At 36.3% G+C, this 20,722-nt stretch overlaps 1 protein-coding gene across 1 annotated transcript in view; it reads left to right on the top strand.

Annotated features, from left to right (window-relative positions):
• The first annotated feature begins 3,875 nt into the window (after positions 1-3,875).
• scn1laa (sodium channel, voltage-gated, type I-like, alpha) overlaps positions 3,876-20,722 on the top strand; it is a 41,837-nt gene continuing 24,990 nt past the window's right edge. The window contains exons 1-13 of the mRNA XM_039683613.2: positions 3,876-4,185; positions 5,581-5,699; positions 6,901-6,990; positions 7,082-7,210; positions 8,851-8,942; positions 10,397-10,615; positions 12,988-13,051; positions 13,179-13,320; positions 14,469-14,675; positions 14,857-15,108; positions 16,526-16,885; positions 18,553-18,661; positions 20,408-20,646. Coding sequence (XP_039539547.2) covers positions 3,922-4,185; positions 5,581-5,699; positions 6,901-6,990; positions 7,082-7,210; positions 8,851-8,942; positions 10,397-10,615; positions 12,988-13,051; positions 13,179-13,320; positions 14,469-14,675; positions 14,857-15,108; positions 16,526-16,885; positions 18,553-18,661; positions 20,408-20,646 — 2,286 coding nt within the window. The 5' untranslated portion in view covers positions 3,876-3,921. The remainder of the gene's footprint in view (positions 4,186-5,580; positions 5,700-6,900; positions 6,991-7,081; positions 7,211-8,850; positions 8,943-10,396; positions 10,616-12,987; positions 13,052-13,178; positions 13,321-14,468; positions 14,676-14,856; positions 15,109-16,525; positions 16,886-18,552; positions 18,662-20,407; positions 20,647-20,722) is intronic.

Genomic DNA, 20,722 nt, shown 5'->3' with positions numbered 1-20,722 from the left:
TACTATGGATGCATCAACTTTTTGGTTACCCATATCCTTCAAAATATTTTCTTTTTTGTTCAGGTGAAGAAAGAAATTCATACAGGTTCGGAACAACTTGAGTGTGAGATGTAATTTTTGGGTGAACTATCCCTTTAAGTAACTAAATTATGTTTAATCAGACTTTTTATAATGAGATTGGTAATTCAAATTTTATTTTATCATTTTAACAAATAAATAGGCTATATCATGTTGTATTTCCTAATCCCTATTTTACTATCTTGCACAGAGGAATGAATACTAATAATAGGGATTGGAAGTGAAGACAAATGGAGATTATTAATTTTTAAAAGGGTATCGCAAAAATAGACTAGGCGAGAGATTCGAGGAGAGAAATGAGTGATTGCCAGTGGAATAATTCATGGGATATTGTTCATTAGGTTGGGTGAGCACTGAGCAGATTGTAAGACAGAATGTGTGACTGGTGTGTTTTTGTCATTGTGAGAGCAGAATAAAAAGAAAGCCCAAGAACTGAACCCTCACATCTTGGATACCAAAAGTACAATCTTTTGCTCATTTGGTACAATTGTTGTTTTCCGACCAGGATTCTGATCTGGATCCTTCCAGCGTGATTTGTGAAGTCTGATATCTGAAGGAAATGATGTCGTCTCTTATTGACCCGAAGACATATTATGATATGGTAATGGAATTAGGAAATTATATCTGATAATGATTCTTAGTATTACAGAGGAAATGTCCTACAGTAGGACCAATGTCTGGCCGTGTGTGTTTCTCACATTTGGCTCCTCTATTGTTCTAGGTTCCCCTGCCTGATTTAGTTTAGCATGTGATGTTTGCTAGTTTTATTCAGCGTTTGATTCCTGGAGTGAAATGTGGTCCACCCTCAACAAAGTGCAGGGTGTGATGAGTCGCTTATCACTTTTAATGTTGTGGGTTTTTCAGAATACACAGAAGAGATATTTCAGTGGTTAGGCCTATAGTGCTTTATCTGATATAAGGAAATTATCATCAAACTATCAAGAAAATTCATCTCCTCCTTCACTAATTGCTCACGGGAACCCATTTACTCGGAAGTAACATCAATGATTGATTATTGCATGTCATTACTTTTTTCCAGCTGTTTCAGTAATGCAGATGTGTCAAAGAGTGCCTCATTTTTAATGTTGTTTAGTTATAATGTAATTTACAGTTGTTGGTTTGATTGCTCAAACACGGTACACTGTGGCTTTAAATGCTGTCTTGCAAATAAATGGAAAGGAATACATTATTCAACCAATTTGAAACTTAACATTACAACTAGTATCATAAACTCAACACTAATGCTGCGTTCACGTGCTATGGAAAATAGGATATTTTCCACTTGTGAACTGGTATTTACCAGTGTATTGCGTTCAAGTGCTTTTGTTGTCGTAATGTGGTAAAAAGATATAGATCCAGTTGTTTATAGAATATAGATATACAAATATAGATCCTGTTATTTAGCTAAAACTATTTTAGATTGCTTAAGTCATCTGCAACAGCAAGAAAATGATTTATCAAAACTCAAAAGTTAAATAATATGCAAGATCATGTATATTTTTACCATTCACGACTCTCGCGGTGCTCTCCGCCATTTTGAAAAGGTCAAAGGTTATCTCATCTCGGCAACTCGTCCATCAAAATATTCTACGAGTTGCCCAGTGGAAAATACCACATGAGGGGGTGTTCATGTGAATTTTCCACGTCGGCTTTTGGTATTTACCATAATTACCGTAGCACATGAACGCACCATATATGCAAGAGTTGCACTTAACTTTTTCCTTTGTTGTCAGATTTTTTTCCTGATTTGAAATGTACTTATGGGATTTTCTCTCTCATTCAAGTAGATCAAGTAGGAGCTGGAAAGCACTAAAGGTCAACTGACTTGCCTTAAAGGAGTAGTTCACTTTTAAAAAAAACTTTTGCTGATAATTTACTCACCCCCATGTCATCCAAGATGTCCATGTCTTTCTTTCTTCAGTCGAAAAGAAATTAAGGTTTTTGATGAAAACATTCCAGGATTTTTCTCCATATAATGGACTTCAATGGGAACCAAACGGTTCAAGGTCCAAAACACAGTTTCAGTGCAAACTGCAAACTGTTCAAAGGGCTTTAAACGATTACAGATGATGAATAAGGGTCTTATCAAACAAAACGATCACTCATTTAAAAAAATAAATAACAAAGTTTAAGTTTTATAAGCTCAAATGCTTGCCTAGGTCTGTTCTGTGATGCACGTTCGTGACTCTCCTATTCGAACTCGTACATCAATTTGGTTCATTCAACGAACGAAATGAATGAGTTGACTCGGGAAAAGATTCGTTCATTTTGATGAACGAGTTCGAATAGGAGAGTCACGAACATGCCGTACCAGAGCGAGGCGACCATTTGAGCTTATAAAACTTAAACTTTATAATTATTTTTTTAAATGAGCGATTGTTTCGCTTGATAAGACCCTTATTCATCGTCTGAAATCGTTTAAAGCCCTTTGAACAGTTTGCACTGAAACTCTCATTTGGACCTTGAACCATTTGGTTCCCATTGAAGTCGATTATATGAATGTTTATCAAAAACCTTTTTTTTTTTGACTGAAGAAAGAATGACATGAATATCTTGGATGACATGGGGGTGATTAAATTATCAGCAAAAGTTTTTTTTAAAAGTGAACTACTCCTTTAAAGGAGCTTTCTAGTACTTCTCCTAAAGCTTTCAAGCGATGTCCACCAAAATCAGCACAGTACTTAGCTGCTCTGAGTCTGACATTGATCTGATGTGCAGAAAAACAAAAAAAACGGAAAGTGGATGTTCAGAATTGTTATGATTTTTATTTGAACCTTCAGAACAATCCAACTTTAAAAGGTTGCCAATGCCAAAAAAACACTTCACCTTAAAGTGTTTTTGTTGTGTCAATGAACAACTTGTACAGTAACTTGGACTAGAATGGAAATGGAATAAAATAAGTGGGCAGTTGTGTAGTGATTATGGATTTGGCCTGGTTCTCTGAAGGTTTCCAATTCGAACTTCAGTTGGGGTGACCCATGCACTAAATATGAATGGATTCGCCTTTTGTCACGTGAGCAGGACCTGTCCTCCAAATGCTGCTCCACATGAAAAGCTTAACCAACAGGACCTTACATGGGAACACCTGGACCAACATGGAAATTTACATTTAAGGCCCATTCACACCAATTACGATAAATATATTAGGTCCACACCAGTGGACGATGTTGTTCTGTTTATTATCACTTTAAATGCTCGAGTACAGTGGGATTGATTCTGATTGGCTGTCAATGTTTTTATCCTTTACCAGCTCATTTCTCTGTGCCGTTATCGTTATAGTTGTGGTGTGAACCATTTCTATTCTTTAATATTGAGAACGATTTTTAGAACTATATCTTTATTGGTATCTTTATAGTTATCATCCTTGGTGGGGATGGGCCTTAAGTCTTTCAGCAGGAAAATTCATTTTGTTCTCTCATTACTTTAATAATTTGCAATGTCAAGTATGACCTGAATCTCATAAATATTCTACAATGAGCAAATGTTGTGTTCTGGATACTGGTTGACCAGTAAAAGTCAATGGCAAATTAATACAATTTAAACTCAAGCACAAGCTTTAGGTTTAAGCTGCTCTTGAAAGCATATTATTTAATTGTGTGGCATACATAACCCTGATTCCTTGAAAGCTCTGTTCCTGATAACTTGATGGTTTTTAGTACTGAAGGCGTATCCATCACTTATAGGATGCTCTTTTCTCTCTGTGGTTCTCTATGGGCTAACCATACAGTTAACGATCACATTGCGTGAATTGCTGTCTCTCTGACTCGCCCTTTCTCTCTTTCTCTGCCAGTTGTTTCTAATGCAGACGTGTAGCGAATCACTCTGAAGGTTCAGGATGAGAAAATGGCACATACGCTTACCCCACCAGGACCTAAAAGTTTCCATAAGTTCACCCGTGAATCTCTTAAGGCCATCGAGCGTCGGATCGCTGAGGAGAAAAAGAAGTCCAAGGACAAACGGGAGAGAATTAGAAACGATGAATGCGAGACGAAACCCAACAGTGGCCTGGAGGCTGGGAAGAGTCTGCCCTTCATTTATGGAGACATTCCCAGGGGACTGGTGTCCACACCACTGGAGGACCTGGACCAGTTCTACATCAATCAGGCAGTGAGTTTTCAGTTATATTTTTCAACTGGAGGGTCCATAAACCCATTCCACTGAGGTCCTTTGATTCAGAACCTAGTTTAACTTTCAGATTTAGAAAGAAAGACTTGGAAAGTTTTATGATTGGAAAAATTGAAAATGCAGATAAGTAAAATTAAATAAGAATTTTAAGAAATGTGTATATATATATATCACCTAAAGGATTATTAGGAACCCCTGTTCAATTTCTCATGAATGCAATTATCTAATCAACCAATCACATGGCAGTTGCTTCAATGCATTTAGGGGTGTGGTCCTGGTCAATACAATCTCCTAAACTCCAAACTGAATGTCAGAATGGGAAAGAAAGGTGATTTAAGCAATTTTGAGCGTGGCATGGTTGTTGGCGTCTGAGTATTTCCCAATCTGCTCAGTTACTGGGATTTTCACGCACAACCATTTCTAGTGTTTATACAGAATGGTGTGAAAAGGGAAAAACATCCAGTATGCGGCAGTCCTGTGGGTGGAAATGCCTTGTTGATGCTAGAGGTCAGAGGAGAACAAGCCGACTGATTCAAGCTGATAGAAGAGCAACTTTGACTGAAATAACCACTCGTTACAACCGAGGTATGCAGCAAAGCATTTGTGAAGCCACAACACGCACAACCTTGAGGCGGATGGGCTACAACAGCAGAAGACCCCACCGGGTACCACTCATCTCCACTACAAATAGGAAAAAGAGGCGACAACTTGCAAGAGCTCACCAAAATTGGACAGTTGAAGACTGGAAAAATGTCGCCTGGTCTGATGAGTCTCGATTTCTGTTGAGACATTCAGATGGTTTGGCGTAAACAGAATGAGAACATGGATCCATCATGCCTTGTTACCACTGTGCAGGCTGGTGGTGGTGGTGTAATGGTGTGGGGGATGTTTTCTTGGCACACTTTAGGCCTCTTAGTGCCAATTGGGCATCGTTTAAATGCCACGGCCTACCTGAGCATTGTTTCTGACCATGTCCATCCCTTTATGGCCACCATGTACCCATCCTCTGTTTCAAATTGGTTTCTTGAACATGACAATGAGTTGACTGTACTAAAACGGCCGCCACAGTCACCAGATCTCAACCCAATAGAGCATCTTTGGGATGTGGTGGAACGGGAGCTTCGTGCCCTGGATGTGCATCCCACAAATCTCCATCAACTGCAAGATGCTAACCTATCAATATGGGCCAACATTTCTAAGGAATGCTTTCAGTACCTTGTTGAATCAATGCCACGTAGAATTAAGGCGAAAGGGGGTCAAACACAGTATTAGGTTGGTGTTCCTAATAATCCTTTAGGTGAGTGTGTGTATATATATACATATGCATTGACTGACTGTTTTGTCCACTCTCTATGCATTCATCTCCCACTTATTTAGACTTTCATAGTAGTGAACAAAAAAAAGACAATCAGCCGCTTCAACGCCGCTCCTGCCTTGTACATCTTCAGCCCCTTCAACCCTCTGAGGAGACTATCAATTAAGATTTTGGTACATACATATCCTTCTCAAGTGCTAAAACATGCTGATGGGGACTGTCTTGCTGTGCTGCATGGGTCTTATGTTTATACACTTTAAGCCATATAGGCTATCAGTCGCTAATAATTTATCACACAAAGCATGTGAGTGAACCCATCCTTGATATCATTCAGGTCGTATTTTATTTGACCTTGTTAATTTTGCTCATGATTTTTAAAGATGAGGTTGTCACTGTCTAATTTGACTATTTTTGTGCCAGAATGCTGTAGTTTGAAGTGCTTTCTAGTGTTGATTTTTCTATGCATGATTGCATGGTTATTTTTACTTAATCATTTGCATTTATCAACAATTAAAACAGCCCTGCAAATCATTTGTGGGCTGTGAACTACTGAAAGCCTTTGGTTTAATGACTTGATGTGCAATATAAAATCTGATCCTGAACCAAAGATTATATCAAGATGATCTTTGATTATCTAAGAAATGATGATTTTACTAGATAATGTGCCTTTAAACCTTTTTTGATATCACACTGCAAAAAAAAAAAAAAAAAAATATATATAAATATATATATATATATATATATTAGGGCTGTGCAAAAATTAATTGCAATTAATCGCATCCAAAATAAAAGTCTGAGTTTACATAATATATTTGTGTGTGCTGTATATAATTATTTTGTATATATAAATACCTATGCATGCATGTATATATTTAAGAATTATTTGTGCTTAAATTCTGTATATGTATATAAATACATAATCTATATTATATAAATATAAATATTTTATATACGAATAACACATTTTCTTAAATAAATACATACATGTGTGTGTATTTATATATACAAAATAATTATATACAGCACACACAAATATATATGTAAACACAGACTTTTATTTTGGATGCGATTAATCGCAATTAATTTTTGCACAGCCCTAATATATATATATATATATATATGTGTGTGTATTCCAGACATATACACTACCGTTTAAAGGTTTGGGGCTGGAACGATTTTTTTTAAAATGTTTTTAAACCGGCAAACGTTAAACCTAACTTTTAATAGTAAAATAAACATAAATAACAAAACGAACCACAGGATCTGTTCCCACTACTAGGCCACAAACATAAAAGTCTTTATTGTCACTTTGAAGCCCAAACCCCAAACTTTTGAACTCTAATGTAGATCTGTCACTACATTTCCTTAACTGCAGTTTTCACATTGTTCAGTATGATTATAATGTTCACTATTCTGGCCAACTGCGCTTTCATGGTCTACACACAAACTCCAGACTGGGCCAAGAATGTAGAGTGAGTTGATCTCTTTTTTGCTTTCCAAATATACTGTAGAAATGCTGTCTATGTTTGCTCAGTGCAGTAACTGATGCTCTTGTTTTAACAGGTATGTCTTCACTGGGATATACACTTTTGAAGCGCTGATAAAGATCACCGCCAGGGGATTCTGTGTGGGACAGTTTACGTTCCTCAGAGACCCATGGAACTGGTTGGATTTTATTGTTATAGTCATGGCGTAAGTATGTTTATTTACCCCAGCAAAGTTGCCATAAATCATTAGAATTGAATTATTCTCACTGCTTAAAGGTGAAGAGTGTATTTTTTAATGTTAAAAGTGTGCTTTTTGTTTATAGAAATTCACATTTCTGTCTTATTGTGGAGGATTCGTCTGTTAAAACAGTGGTAACACATCATTAGTTAATGCATTAACATTAAAGAATTTATTACACGTTAGTTAATAAAAATACTACTGTTCACTGTTAGTTAATGTTAGCTCAGGTCCATTAAATAATATTAACTACTGTATCTGAATACATTTTGATATGGAACACCACTTTGCTCCATCCAATTAGTTCTTCATATATTAAAGTCTCACCTTTTTCGCCCCCTTTTTATAAATTCGTTTGGGAACCACTGACTTAAAGGATTAGTTCACTTTTGAAAAAACTTTTGCTGATAATTTACTCACCCCCATGTCATCCAAGATGTCCATGTCTTTCTTTCTTCAGTCGAAAAGAAATTAAGGTTTTTGATGAAAACATTCCAGGATTTTTCTCCATATAATGGACTTCAATGGGAACCGGATGGTTCAGGGTCCAAAAGACAGTTAATAACTGTTTCAGATGCAGCTTCAAATGTCTTTAAACGATATCAGACGATGAATAAGGGTCTTATCATGCAAAACGATCGGTTATTTCAAAACTTATTCCAAAAATGTAACTTTTCTAAGGACAAATGCTAGCCTTGCTTTATTCTGTGAGGCGCGTTTGTAACGTCACGTATTACGTAATTACGTTCAAAAGGTCACGGGCGACGTAGCCGGAAGTACAGAATCAAAATCGTCCGACATCGTTGTTTTTCTTTTTAATTCCTTTTTTTGTAAACGGTGTTTGAGTTAGTTTGCACGTTCAACCTATGCGTTCAACTTGTAAACACTGACTCTGTACTTTCGGCTACGTCGCCCGTGACCTTTTGAACGTAATTACGTAATACGTGACGTTGCAAACGCGCCTCACAGAATATAGCAAGGCTAGCATTTGTCCTTAGAAAAGTTACATTTTTGGAATAAGTTTTGAAATAACCGATCGTTTCGCATGATAAGACCCTTATTCATCATCTGATATCGTTTAAAGACATTTGAAGCTGCATCTGAAACTGTTATTAACTGTCTTTTGGACCTGAACCATCTGGTTCCCATTGAAGTCCATTATATGGAGAAAAATCCTGGAATGTTTTCATCAAAAACCTAAATTTCTTTTCGACTGAAGAAAGAAAGACATGGACATCTTGGATGACATGGGGGTGAATAAATTATCAGCAAAAGTTTTTTCAAAAGTGAACTAATCCTTTAACTTATGATAATTAGTCCAAAAAATGCCTATTGGCATCTCCAGTGCCCTTCAGCTTCATTTGTATCTGTGCATTTGGTCCCACAGGTTTGTTACAGAGTTTATAAAGATAGGCAATGTATCAGCTCTCCGCACATTCAGGGTACTCAGAGCTTTGAAAACTATTTCAGTAATTCCAGGTAAGCGGAGCGCACGTTTAGGTGTACAACCTCTGTGTGACCTTTTAACCTGACTGCAACCCTGTGTCGAGACCTTCCTGTGTGCCGTATGACCGTCAGTGTTTGATTTCCCACCCTCCCTGTTTCAGATATGTAACTGAGTTTGTGGATCTGGGTAGTGTGTCTGCCTTGCGAGCGTTCAGAGTTCTTCGAGCCCTGAAAACTATATCGGTCATCCCAGGTGAGAGTTGGGGAAAAGGTCAAGGTCACAGATGCTGACACTGTTTACTTCAAACATTTCATTTCCCAAACATTTGACAGTTTTCTTTTAAGGTATTTTCCTTTGAGTCGTGATTTGATGGTTGCACGCAAACAAACAAGCAGTGATGTCTGATTAACATTGAATTAATAACATGGTCAAAAATCTCACGTCTTTAACTTATCATTTGGATTCTATGCAGCGACTCCTTGAAATTTGTCGTGATGAGAACTGGAGTCTTGAGACCCAATCAGTGAACTTATTTGGTTTATATTACTAAAACAATTATCGTTAATCTTTAAGAGCTAGTGTTGCTGTTTTTGTCTCTCCTCTCCTTTTTACCTTCGTACTGTAGTCGTCTTGCATGCCTTCATGTAGTCGCTGTTTAGTTATTAAGAGCATTTATGTGCATGTGATGCATAAAAAAAAATCGACAAATCTGTAAACTTCAGTTTGTAACCTGAAATATTCAGAGATTTCCTTTTTGAAACATTAAGACCATTTAATTAGTAAAAACATTAATATAAACACACACACACACACACACACACACACACACACACACACACATATAGTGTATGAATGTGTATATTAATGTATGTGTGTGTGTATTAATATGTTAAATAATAAATAATGCATCGTAAATAAATTAATGTTCTTCTTTAAAATACAGGGTGCATAAGTCTGGACACCCCCTATGTTAGATTCCCATATAATACATACATTCCCATTTTTATTTTTAAAGGCCAGTTACTTCATAGATCCAGAATGCTATGCATCCTGATAAAGTTGCCTTGGCCTTATTAAAATATCCCCGCATTATCACACACCCTTCACCATGCCTAGAGATTGGCATGGGGTACTTTCCATAAGAAAATCTCTCAATGCAAATCAAACCTGCTATTAGGCTAACTGAAATAAACCCATGCCAATCTCTAGGTACATTTTTCAATCACAAAGAAAATGTTGTAATTAATTTTTTAATTAATTATTTTGAATTTTTTTATTAAATATTTTTTTAATTTTTAATTTTTTAATTATTTTTTTTATTTTTTATTTTATTTTATTTTTTAATTAAGGCATTAAGATCAATTTCCAGAAGATGATTTTTTTATTCCTCTTTCTAGTCAACCTTTGGGTGTGTTCACTTGTGCTAAGCACTGTAGGCGTTATTAGCAAATCAAAGTCATCCTATAAACTAAAAAAAAAAGTGTCTGTTGTGACATGCACATTTTCAAATGGCTATATTTGGGAAAACAATGAAACTTCTCACATGAAAACTTTCGTAGATAATGATGATGCCAAAAATTATTAAACATGTTAAATATACATAAAAATATAGAGAATGAAATATTTGGATTCAAGGTGAATTTTGGACTATGCTGAGACCTCATTGTGAACTTGGAAAGTGACATGGTTTCCTTTGCTTTCCACAGGCCTGAAAACAATCGTTGGAGCTCTGATCCAGTCGGTGAAGAAGCTGTCAGATGTGATGATCTTGACCCTGTTTTGCCTAAGCGTCTTTGCTTTGGTTGGATTGCAGCTGTTCATGGGAGCTCTTAGACATAAATGTGTGTACAATTCTACTCTTATTACTCTCAAGGCAGAGAATTGTACCGACTCAACCGACTGCTTTAACTACATTAACAATCAAAGTAAGTTCATTTTCATTTTTGAAATACATTTATCCATTCATCCATCCATCCATCATCCATCCATCCATCATTCCATCGTCCATCCATTATCCATCCATCCATCCATCATTTCATCCATCCCTTATCCATCCATCCATTCATCTATCCATCATCCATCCATCCATCATTCCATCCATCCATCATCCATCCATCCACCCACCCATCCATCCATCCATCATTCCATCCATCCATCATTCCATCCATCCATCATCCATCCATCCATCCATCCATCCATCATTCCATCCATCCATCCATCCATCATTCCATCATCCATCCATTATCCATCCATCCATCCATCATTCCATCCATCCATCATTCCATCCATCCATCATCCATCCATCCATCCATCCATCCATCCATCATTCCATCCAACCATCCATCCATCCATCATTCCATCCATCCATCCATCATTCCATCATCCATCCATTATCCATCCATCCATCCATCATTTCATCCATCCCTTATCCATCCATCCATTCATCTATCCATCATCCATCCATCCATCATTCCATCCATCCATCATCCATCCATCCATCCATCCATCCATCCATCCATCCATCCATCCATCATTCCATCCATCCATCCATCCATCATTCCATCATCCATCCATTATCCATCCATCCATCCATCATTCCATCCATCCCTTATCCATTCATCCATTCATCTATCCATCATCCATCCATCCATCATTCCATCCATCCATCATCCATCCATCATTCCATCCATCCATCCATCATTCCATCATCCATCCATTATCCATCCATCCATCCATCCATCCCTTATCCATCCATCCATTCATCTATCCATCCATCCATCATTCCATCCATCCATCCATTATCCATCCATCCATCCATCATTCCATCCATCCCTTATCCATTCATCCATCCATCCATCATCTATCCATCACCCATGCATCCATCCATCATCCATCACCCATGCATCCATCCATCATCCATCCATCAATCATCCATCCATCCATCCATCATTCCATCATCCATCCATTATCCATCCATCCATCCATCATTCCATCCATCCCTTATCCATCCATCCATTCATCTATCCATCCATCCATCATTCCATCCATCCATCCATTATCCATCCATCCATCCATCATTCCATCCATCCCTTATCCATTCATCCATCCATCCATCATCTATCCATCACCCATGCATCCATCCATCATCCATCACCCATGCATCCATCCATCATCCATCCATCCATGAATTGTTTGAGTATCACTGGAAAATGATGTGATGTGTATTTTTTTGCAGTTATTTTTACCTTTGATGCATGTAAACTGTTGTAGGAGACCAGAAAAAACAAATTTAAGAGAATGGCATAATAGGGGCACTTTAAAACATTCAGTTTATTTCCAGGTTTAGGTTTCATTTTGAATTCACTCTTCAATGGATGTGGCAAGTGATAATTTGCATCCTAATCCACACATTTTTTTGCTGATGAGAGGTTTAACTAGACCAGAGTGTATATGAGTAACATGTTGATCAGGGCCAATAAGAAGCAAATTTAAGAGTGACACGTCCAATATACTAGTGACCAGTCTGAAAAGGAAATATTGTGTGTGTAAGACAGCCAGCTATCATCATTCAGCATCATGGATGTTTGCAACACCACCAGCCATGAAAAACCTGTTAGAGAGAAAGAGGAATTCTCGTGGAGGGGAATATGATATCCATTGGCAAGTACTTTAGCTGGATGGGGAAAGCTATAATGCAGGAGTGAGGTAATCTTGTGCGTGTTTGCTGAGGAGGATGCCTTCCACATTACACTCTCCATTTTATTCTGATATACACACATCTTACTGGTATTTTGACATTTCCCTCATTTGCTTGGGGTTTGGCCCTGTTGTGAACACATCCCTGTTAATTCAAATGGTCAGGAAGAGTGTACTGTAAAAAAAAATATGTTCATGATTTGTTATCACAACATTTTTTTCTTTTGTCAAATCAACTTAAATAATTTATGAGGTTCGGATAACATAATATTTTGAGTTTCTGATCTCCTTCATTATATTAACTCAATTTTTCCATTTCAATGAACTTTTAAGGGAACTTTTTAATTTTAAGGGAATCAGGTTACTTCATTTTTTTTAAGTTAAACCAACAATATTTTTTTACAGTGTGGTAAATGGGCATATCATTTTTTTATTTTCCACAAAAAAAATGACCAATGAAGAATGTTAAAGTATAAGAAATATGGTATGAAAAAACCTATTGTGGACAGAATAAACAACAAAAAAAAGGAATATAGCACAAAGCAAATGCACTTTAGCTTTGTATGAGATGTTAATGAATTCTCTCTTCTTTTTCCTGTAGGTAACCAGTATTTCCTTCCAGGAAAGAAAGACGCTCTAATCTGTGGGAAAAACAGTGATGCTGGGTAAGCGAACAAATCTGAATATCCAACAATTTCATCATTAAAAGACGTTCACCAAGATTGCTCATTTCATGTTGTTGAGTTGTATGGTGCGTTTTTGACAATCAAGTGTCTCACATGTGCATTTCAGGCAGTGTCCAGAAGGATATGTCTGTATAAAAGCAGGTCGTAATCCAGATTATAATTACACAAGTTTTGATAGCTTTGGCTGGGCCTTCCTTTCATTATTCAGACTGATGACTCAAGACTACTGGGAGAATCTTTACCAGCAGGTAGAGGACACTGATCTCATATGATTATTTTTATTTCATGGAACTCTAGGTGGTGTTTTGCACAATGTCCGAGCTGATTTTCTTTTATTTAATAGGTTGTCATACTCCAAAAATGGACAAAAAATCCCATCATGAAAGTAGTGCATATGATTTTTACACTTTATTCCACACCTTCTAATGCAATACGCATTGCTGGCATAGGAACAGGCTGAAAATCTTGTTCTTCATGATGTTAAAAACTAGTGTTTCCTGAGAAATGCACAAACCTATAACATTTGTGCAGTTTCCTCTCCTTCTCTTCCTCTGAAATTTAAATTTAGACTATTTTATGATTTTTTTTTAATGTAATTTATGGAGATAGGTAGCTTAAAGGAGTAGTTCACTTTTAAAAAAAAAACTTTTGCTGATAATTTACTCACCCCCATGTCATCCAAGATGTCCACGTCTCTCTTTCTTCAGTCGAAAAGAAATTAAGGTTTTTGATGAAAACATTCTAGGATTTTTCTCCATATAATGGACTTCAATGGGAACCAAACGGTTCAAGGTCCAAAGACAGTTTCACTGCAAACTGTTCAAAGGGCTTTAAATGATTCCAGACGATGAATAAGGGTCTTATCAAGCGAAACGATCGCTCATTTAAAAAAATCAATGACAAAGTTTAAGATTTATAAGCTCAAATGGTCGCCTTGCTCTGTTCTGTGATGCGCGTTCGTGACTCTCCTGTTCGAACTCGTTCATCAAAATGAACTAATCTTTTTTCGTGTCATTTGGTTCATTCAACGAACAAAATGAATGAATTGACTCGGGAAAAGATTCGTTCATTTTCAGGAGAGTCACACAGAACAAAGCAAGGAGAGCATTTGAGCTTATGAAACTTAAACTTTGTCATTATTTTATTAAATGAGTGATCGTTTAGCTTGATAAGACCCTTATTCATCGTCTGGAATCGTTTAAAGCCCTTTGAACAGTTTGAAGTTTGCACTGAAACTGAAGTCCATTATATGGAGAAAAATCCTGGAATGTTTTCATGAAAAATCTTAAGTCCTCATCCACTCTCACTGTATGGAAAAGAAAATAATTACATTGGTTTGAATAGCATTAATCGCTTCCTGTGTTTCTCCTATACTAATCGTGGAACTGAATTACAGACTCTTCGAGCCTCGGGAAAAACCTACATGATTTTTTTCGTGCTGGTCATTTTCTTGGGATCCTTCTACCTGGTGAACCTGATCCTGGCTGTGGTGGCCATGGCATATGACGAACAGAACCAAGCCACCATTGATGAGGGTTTGAAGAAAGAGGAGGAGTTCAATGCCATGCTTGAGCAGCTCATGATGCAGGAAGAAGAAGCTCAGGTCTGTTGGGTGTTTACATATAAAGCTTTTTGCATTTTCCTGTACAGTGTAGCTCAAAAAGTAGAGCTTGGTGAATGCAATTCCCAGGGAAAACATGATAATACTGATAAAGAGGAAAATTCATCAATGTAAGCTTTGCTAACTGTTGCCAATGACGTTCTGTGTTGTGATTGGTTGACAGGCTGCGGCTGAAGCGTCCAAGTGTGATGGGCTCAGTGGAGATAGAACGGACAGTTCCTCGGACGCCTCCAAACTCAGCTCCAAAAGTGCCAAAGAACGACGTAACCACAGGAAAAAGAGACAGCGTCAGGGGGAGGGAGAGAAAGAGGATGAGTTGAAGATGGAGGGAAACGATAGAAAGGCCAGCTTCCGTTTGACAAACAATGGAAAACTTCGGCTCTCACGTGAAAGGACTTGCTCTTCTCCACATCAGGTTAGAAATCATTTGATGTTTGCTATAGGAATAAGGAAATGTCATCAACTTACTTTTCTTACTTACTTAATGTCAACACTAATGTCTAGATGGATGGATACATTTTTGTATAAATTCAGCATGATCATCAACATCATTACTGTAAAATGAGCAAATAAAATTAAAAATGAGCCTTTTAACCGTTAGTGTCCCGGTAGCGGCACTTGGCACACAATTTTAATTGCATTTTTTTCTTTAGTAATCATCATCATAAATGATGTACCAGTTACAAACTTAGATTTTAAATTTCATCTCGCTTTACCATGGAACAGTATTTTAACCTTTATCGGGCTCAGTTTTTGTGATACCAAGTTCAAATTTGAAACATAACTTGGTTAGACATGGCTTTAATTTTTTTTAGCAATTTTAGAGTCCAAATTATATAATCTATTTTATATTGTATAAAATATAATAGCGGCTTGTATAAAATATTGTTTTTTTAGGTCAGTACATTAAGTACATTTGAAGAGTTCAGATGCAAAATCCTCTAAGTGCCATTTGAAATTTTCTTCTAGAATGATCATTTTTATCAAGCTTGTATATTTAAGTTCAGTAATTTCACTTAAATGGCAAAGATAATTACCTATTAATTGTTATTTAATTTAAATTACTGAACTTAAATATACAAGTTTGATAAAAATCATCATTAAAGAAGAAAATTTCAAATGGCATTTAGAGGCTTTTGCATCTGAACTCTTCATTTATTTTACAGTAAACGTCTGTATTTTTGTTTTTTTTTACTTTCATTTTTGATATGCCTTGACTTCAGCTTCAGTGTCTTTTAAGAAAGAGACCAACCTTATGTCTGTATTCTAAAGCTTTATTCACTCTAAAAATTGCTGGGTTGTTTTAACCCAAATTTGGGTCGAATATAGACAAAAAAAACAACCTTGGGTAAAAAAATTTAATTTAAAAATATAACCCAATGGCTGAGTTTGTCCATATTTGACCCAAATTTGGGCTAAAAAGACCCTACCTTTTTAGATTGTTGCATTACTTCTATTTCTAATACACTCTAAAAAAAATGCTGGGTTGTTTTAACCCAACTTTGGGTCAAACATGAACAAACCCAGCCGTTGGGTTAAATTTTTACATTACATTTTTAACCCAACATTTGGGTTTGTCCATATTTGACCCAAAATTGGGTTAAACAACCCAGCATTTTTTTAGAGTGTAGTTTTAAGTTCAGATCTACGGAGTGAACACAGGAAAACACACTGAACTTGCATTAGAAATGAGCTTGTCTATGAATAAATGCTGGACATTTAAAGCTAAAGTTGAATGGGCGAGCAAAATGATATAGTGGGGTTTAGCGAATATTCTTCAAGTGCCTTGATTTGTTGGTCAGTGTGTTTGTAAAGCTTGTTTGTCTCCTCAGTCTCCTGTGAGCTTTCAGGGTTCAATCCACACCCCACGTCGGGGCAGCAAAGGTAGCATCGTCTTCAGCTTCCGCGGGCGTCTGCTTTCCGACAACAACTACGCCGACGATGAGCAAAGCATGTTTGAGGAGACAGGCAGCCCGAAAGACTCTCTGTTTCCACCCGAACGTCTTTACAGTACTCTTAGCAAAAGCAGTCTGTCGCCACGTATACTGTTGCCGTCTAACGGCAAAGCGCGGTATGTGGTCGAAAGCAATGGCATGGTGACGGTGTCGGGCGGAGCCTCTTCACCCACCTCCCCCCCAGTAATCCTGACGCCCGAAGTGTCTAAAAAAAGAGCCATGTTTGACGAGACTTTTGTAAGGGAAGGAACTAACAGCGCATGAAGCTTGCATGGCCTGTGTGTGCTGTGGCTGTGGATAATGCCTTGTTTTAAATTGCACATTTTTATTATTGGCATAATGCTATCTGTGTATTCTTTTGCACTTTTTTTCTTCTTTTTCTTTTTCTTTCTATTTTTTTTGGGCATGTTTTGGGTGAAAATCTGCAGCTATTTCTAAATATGGTAAAAAAGTATCAAATTATGCAATATATTTGTAAACAAATATGAACTGGCATGGATGTTCATAACTTTTTCAATGATCTGCATTCTTATTCTGTGGAGATCTGAAGAGATACACTCTTAGAAGAAAAGGTTCTATATAGAACCTTAAAAGGTTCTATCAGCGCTACGTATTTGGAACCCCTAAAAGGTTCTAAACAGAACCCTTTTTAAACGTTCAATAATAAGAACCCTTTAGGGTTCTTTGTAACCAGGAAAAAGGTTCTATATGGAACCTTTTGGGTTCATTCATAATCCTTTCCGGATTAAATTTTTCATGTTATTGACAAACATCAAGACCCTAAAATGTATTTATGAATGCATGTGAATGATCACAAAATTCAAGATACGGGGGTTAAAAAATGTGTACATTTATATCATTTTATGGAGTTAATCAATATCACACGAAGAGTGCCATTTCAGTTTTTCTCCTCTAAAAATCAGCATGATTAAAATGTGATATTAAGTTACTACAGTTTAATAAAAAACTACAAAATGTTGCAGAATAATGTAATATACAATGAATGAATAATAGCATATAAAGAACCTTTATGCCAAAAGGGTTCTTTCTTGTCATTATAGAACCTTTTTAGCTTAAAAGGTTCTTTGGAGTTGAGAACCCCAATGGACCTTTTTTTCTAAGAGTGTACTTTTAATTGTGAGTGAGCCTGCAAAATCAAGTTGTGAAACCAAATCAATTAATTTGCCAATTATTTGTTCATTTAATGAATTATATTGAAAAACTTTTTTTCGAAGCATGTTAAAGCATGCATTTAAATAGTTGTTCCGCATGCATTTATATTATGTTGTTCCAGATAATGTCAATTTTATTATTATTATTGTATTGTACATAATGAATGGACGCTTGTTTCCACCACTGAATAAAAAACGTTTTATCTCACAATTCTGACTCTGAAAAAAAAGTCAGAATTGGGAGTTTATAAATCTCAATTCTGACATTATATCTCGCAATTGTGAGGAAAATACATCAGAATTGTCCCATTTTTATTTATTTAATTGTATTATTTATTCTGTGGTGGAAAAAAGCTACCATAATAATGTCTTAATAATATTTACTAAGTTAAATAATAGTGACATATGAAGGCATTCTTAAGGTGGTTAAAATGTAACTAAATGTAAAAATGTAAATGTGCCTTTGGCTTTTAAGTGGACGCCCACCCCCAAAAAATTTAAACAGTTAATCATCAACAACAACATATAATCAAATTTGGGTTGTTGTTGTTGATTTTTGTAAAAGCAACTCAACTAATATGAATCTGAAATGTTTTATAGGTTTCCTGAATACATTTGACATGCTACTTTGTCTTCAAAATTAACCAATGAATGATTGACGCAGAGCTACGCTGTCTATCAAACACTGTCACAGTTGTTTATGTATTTGCTGATAATTGGATCTGTTTACAGTTGGACTCAGATGGACCCCGACGTCGATGTGACTCACGCTTTTCTGGGGCTTTTGACCAATCAGCGAGACAGAGAGCTTTGAGTGTAGCAAGTGTCAACAACCCTGACCGTAAGGAACCCTAAATGATGAACACACTTACAAGAAACTGAATGTGACATTTAGATTTTTTTTTTCTCTCCCTACCATTTTTAACCCTTATGCTGCATTAGGGACATTTTTGGTCTTTTGCAGTTTAATTTCTTTGACCATTTTGGCTGTTTTAATGCAAATGGTATGAAATTTGGCAAAATTGTGACTTTTTGGATACATGTAAAAAATGTGATCCCATTTTGCAAAATATGTATAACACACACTGTGTAGATCAAATAGTAACACTCAGCACCATAAAGACCAAAAATGGCCCATTGAAACCCATTAAAACGTTGTTTAAATCTGAGGCTGTCAGTAATACATGAAACATGATTTTTGCACAAACATCCTTTCATTTTGAAGCAAAAGCATTATATTTGCATTATATAGTGTATTCCACCAGATGACGTCACTACATATTTATTCCCTATGGGTGGAAATGCACCTTATTTTAGGCAATAGGCAGTGTTTAATAGGTGGCCATTTTTGGTCTCTAACGCGCTAAGTGGGATTTTTTGCAAAGTGGGACTGTGATAATCCAAATCTAAAGTTTTCTCTTTGCATTTAGTTTATTGAAAATAATTGAATTTTTGTGTTTTTTCCTCTTATACAAATCGATGGTTTCGCAAACAAAACTGGTAATTAAAGGGTTAAAATCCTGAAATTGAATACATTTTTGGTAGTTATGATGAGGACTGATGCTGGTTAAAAGATTTAACTTGGTAAAAGTGGAAAATAATCATAATATATAATATTTTAGGCAATGTTTAATATGTGGCCATTTTTGGTCCTTAATGCACTCAACGGTGTTAAAAATCTAATGCAGCACAAGGGTTAAGAAATGGTTCACAATTGTCATCCTTTTCTCAACCCAATGCTGTTCCAAAACTGTAGGACTTTAATTCTGCTTTGAATTTTAAGAGGATCTTGACCAATTTTATCAATATAATAAAAAGTGACTGAGGTTCTCAAGCTAAAAAATTATCATATATGTCGTATTAACTATTGAGGAACAGACTGAAAATGATTTGTGTTTATATTGTCGTTTTGAATGACAGCCTCAGTTTTCATTGACTTTCATTATAATGAAAATAGTGGTTTGGATATGTTTCCTTTTTGTTTTTCACAGAAGAAAGGTGAACTATTCTTTTGATTAAAGGAGTAGTTCAGTTTTAAAAAAAAAACTTTTGCTGATAATTTACTCACCCCCATGTCATCCAAGATGTCCACGTCTCTCTTTTTTCAGTCGAAAAGAAATTAAGGTTTTTGATGAAAACATTCAACATTCACTCTTGTAAGACTTCAACTTTTTTATTTATTTTTTAAATGAGTGATCGTTTCACTTGATAAGACCCTTATTCATCGCCTGGAATCGTTTAAAGCCCCTTGAACAGTTTGTAGTTTGCACTGAAACTGTCTTTTGGACCTTGAACCGTTTGGACCCCATTGAAGTCCATTATATGGAGAAAAATCCTGGAATGTTTTCATCAAAAACCTTAATTTCTTTTCGACTGAAGAAAGAAAGACATGGACATCTTGGATGACACGGGGGTGAGTAAATTATCAGGAAAGGTTTTTTTTTGTTTTTTTTAAAGTGAACTACTCCTTTAAGTGCTTATTTGCTCATTCGTATTTGTTTAGTTTGCCCAAATGATGCTGAAATACCTACTAGTTTTACCCACAGCTTTCAAATTGTCGTCTGGATTTTTTTATTTAACATGGCAGCGTGGGAGGTCTGGAAACAGAAGTGTGTGGAGCGCTGGTACGACTTTGCAGAGAATTATCTGATCTGGGATTGCAATCCCACATGGCTGAGGATAAAGAGCATCGTCCACATGGTTGTGATGGACCCCTTTGCAGATCTGCTTATCACCATTTGCATCGTGATAAACACAATTTTCATGGCCATGGAGTGTCACCCTATGGATGACTCGTTTTCTAGTATGCTTACAACTGGCAACGTGGTGAGAACATTTATATCAGCATTTAAAATGAAATCCCATGAGACATTATTGTGAAGTGTTACCAAAAGTTTTATCT

The sequence above is a fragment of the Pimephales promelas genome, chromosome 7 (genome assembly GCF_988280905.1).
Source record: "Pimephales promelas chromosome 7, fPimPro1.hap1.1, whole genome shotgun sequence".
In the NCBI taxonomy this organism is placed as follows: domain Eukaryota; kingdom Metazoa; phylum Chordata; class Actinopteri; order Cypriniformes; family Leuciscidae; genus Pimephales; species Pimephales promelas.
The sequence above is the reverse complement of the archived record's forward strand: the minus strand, read 5'-3'. Positions and strand labels throughout refer to the sequence as shown.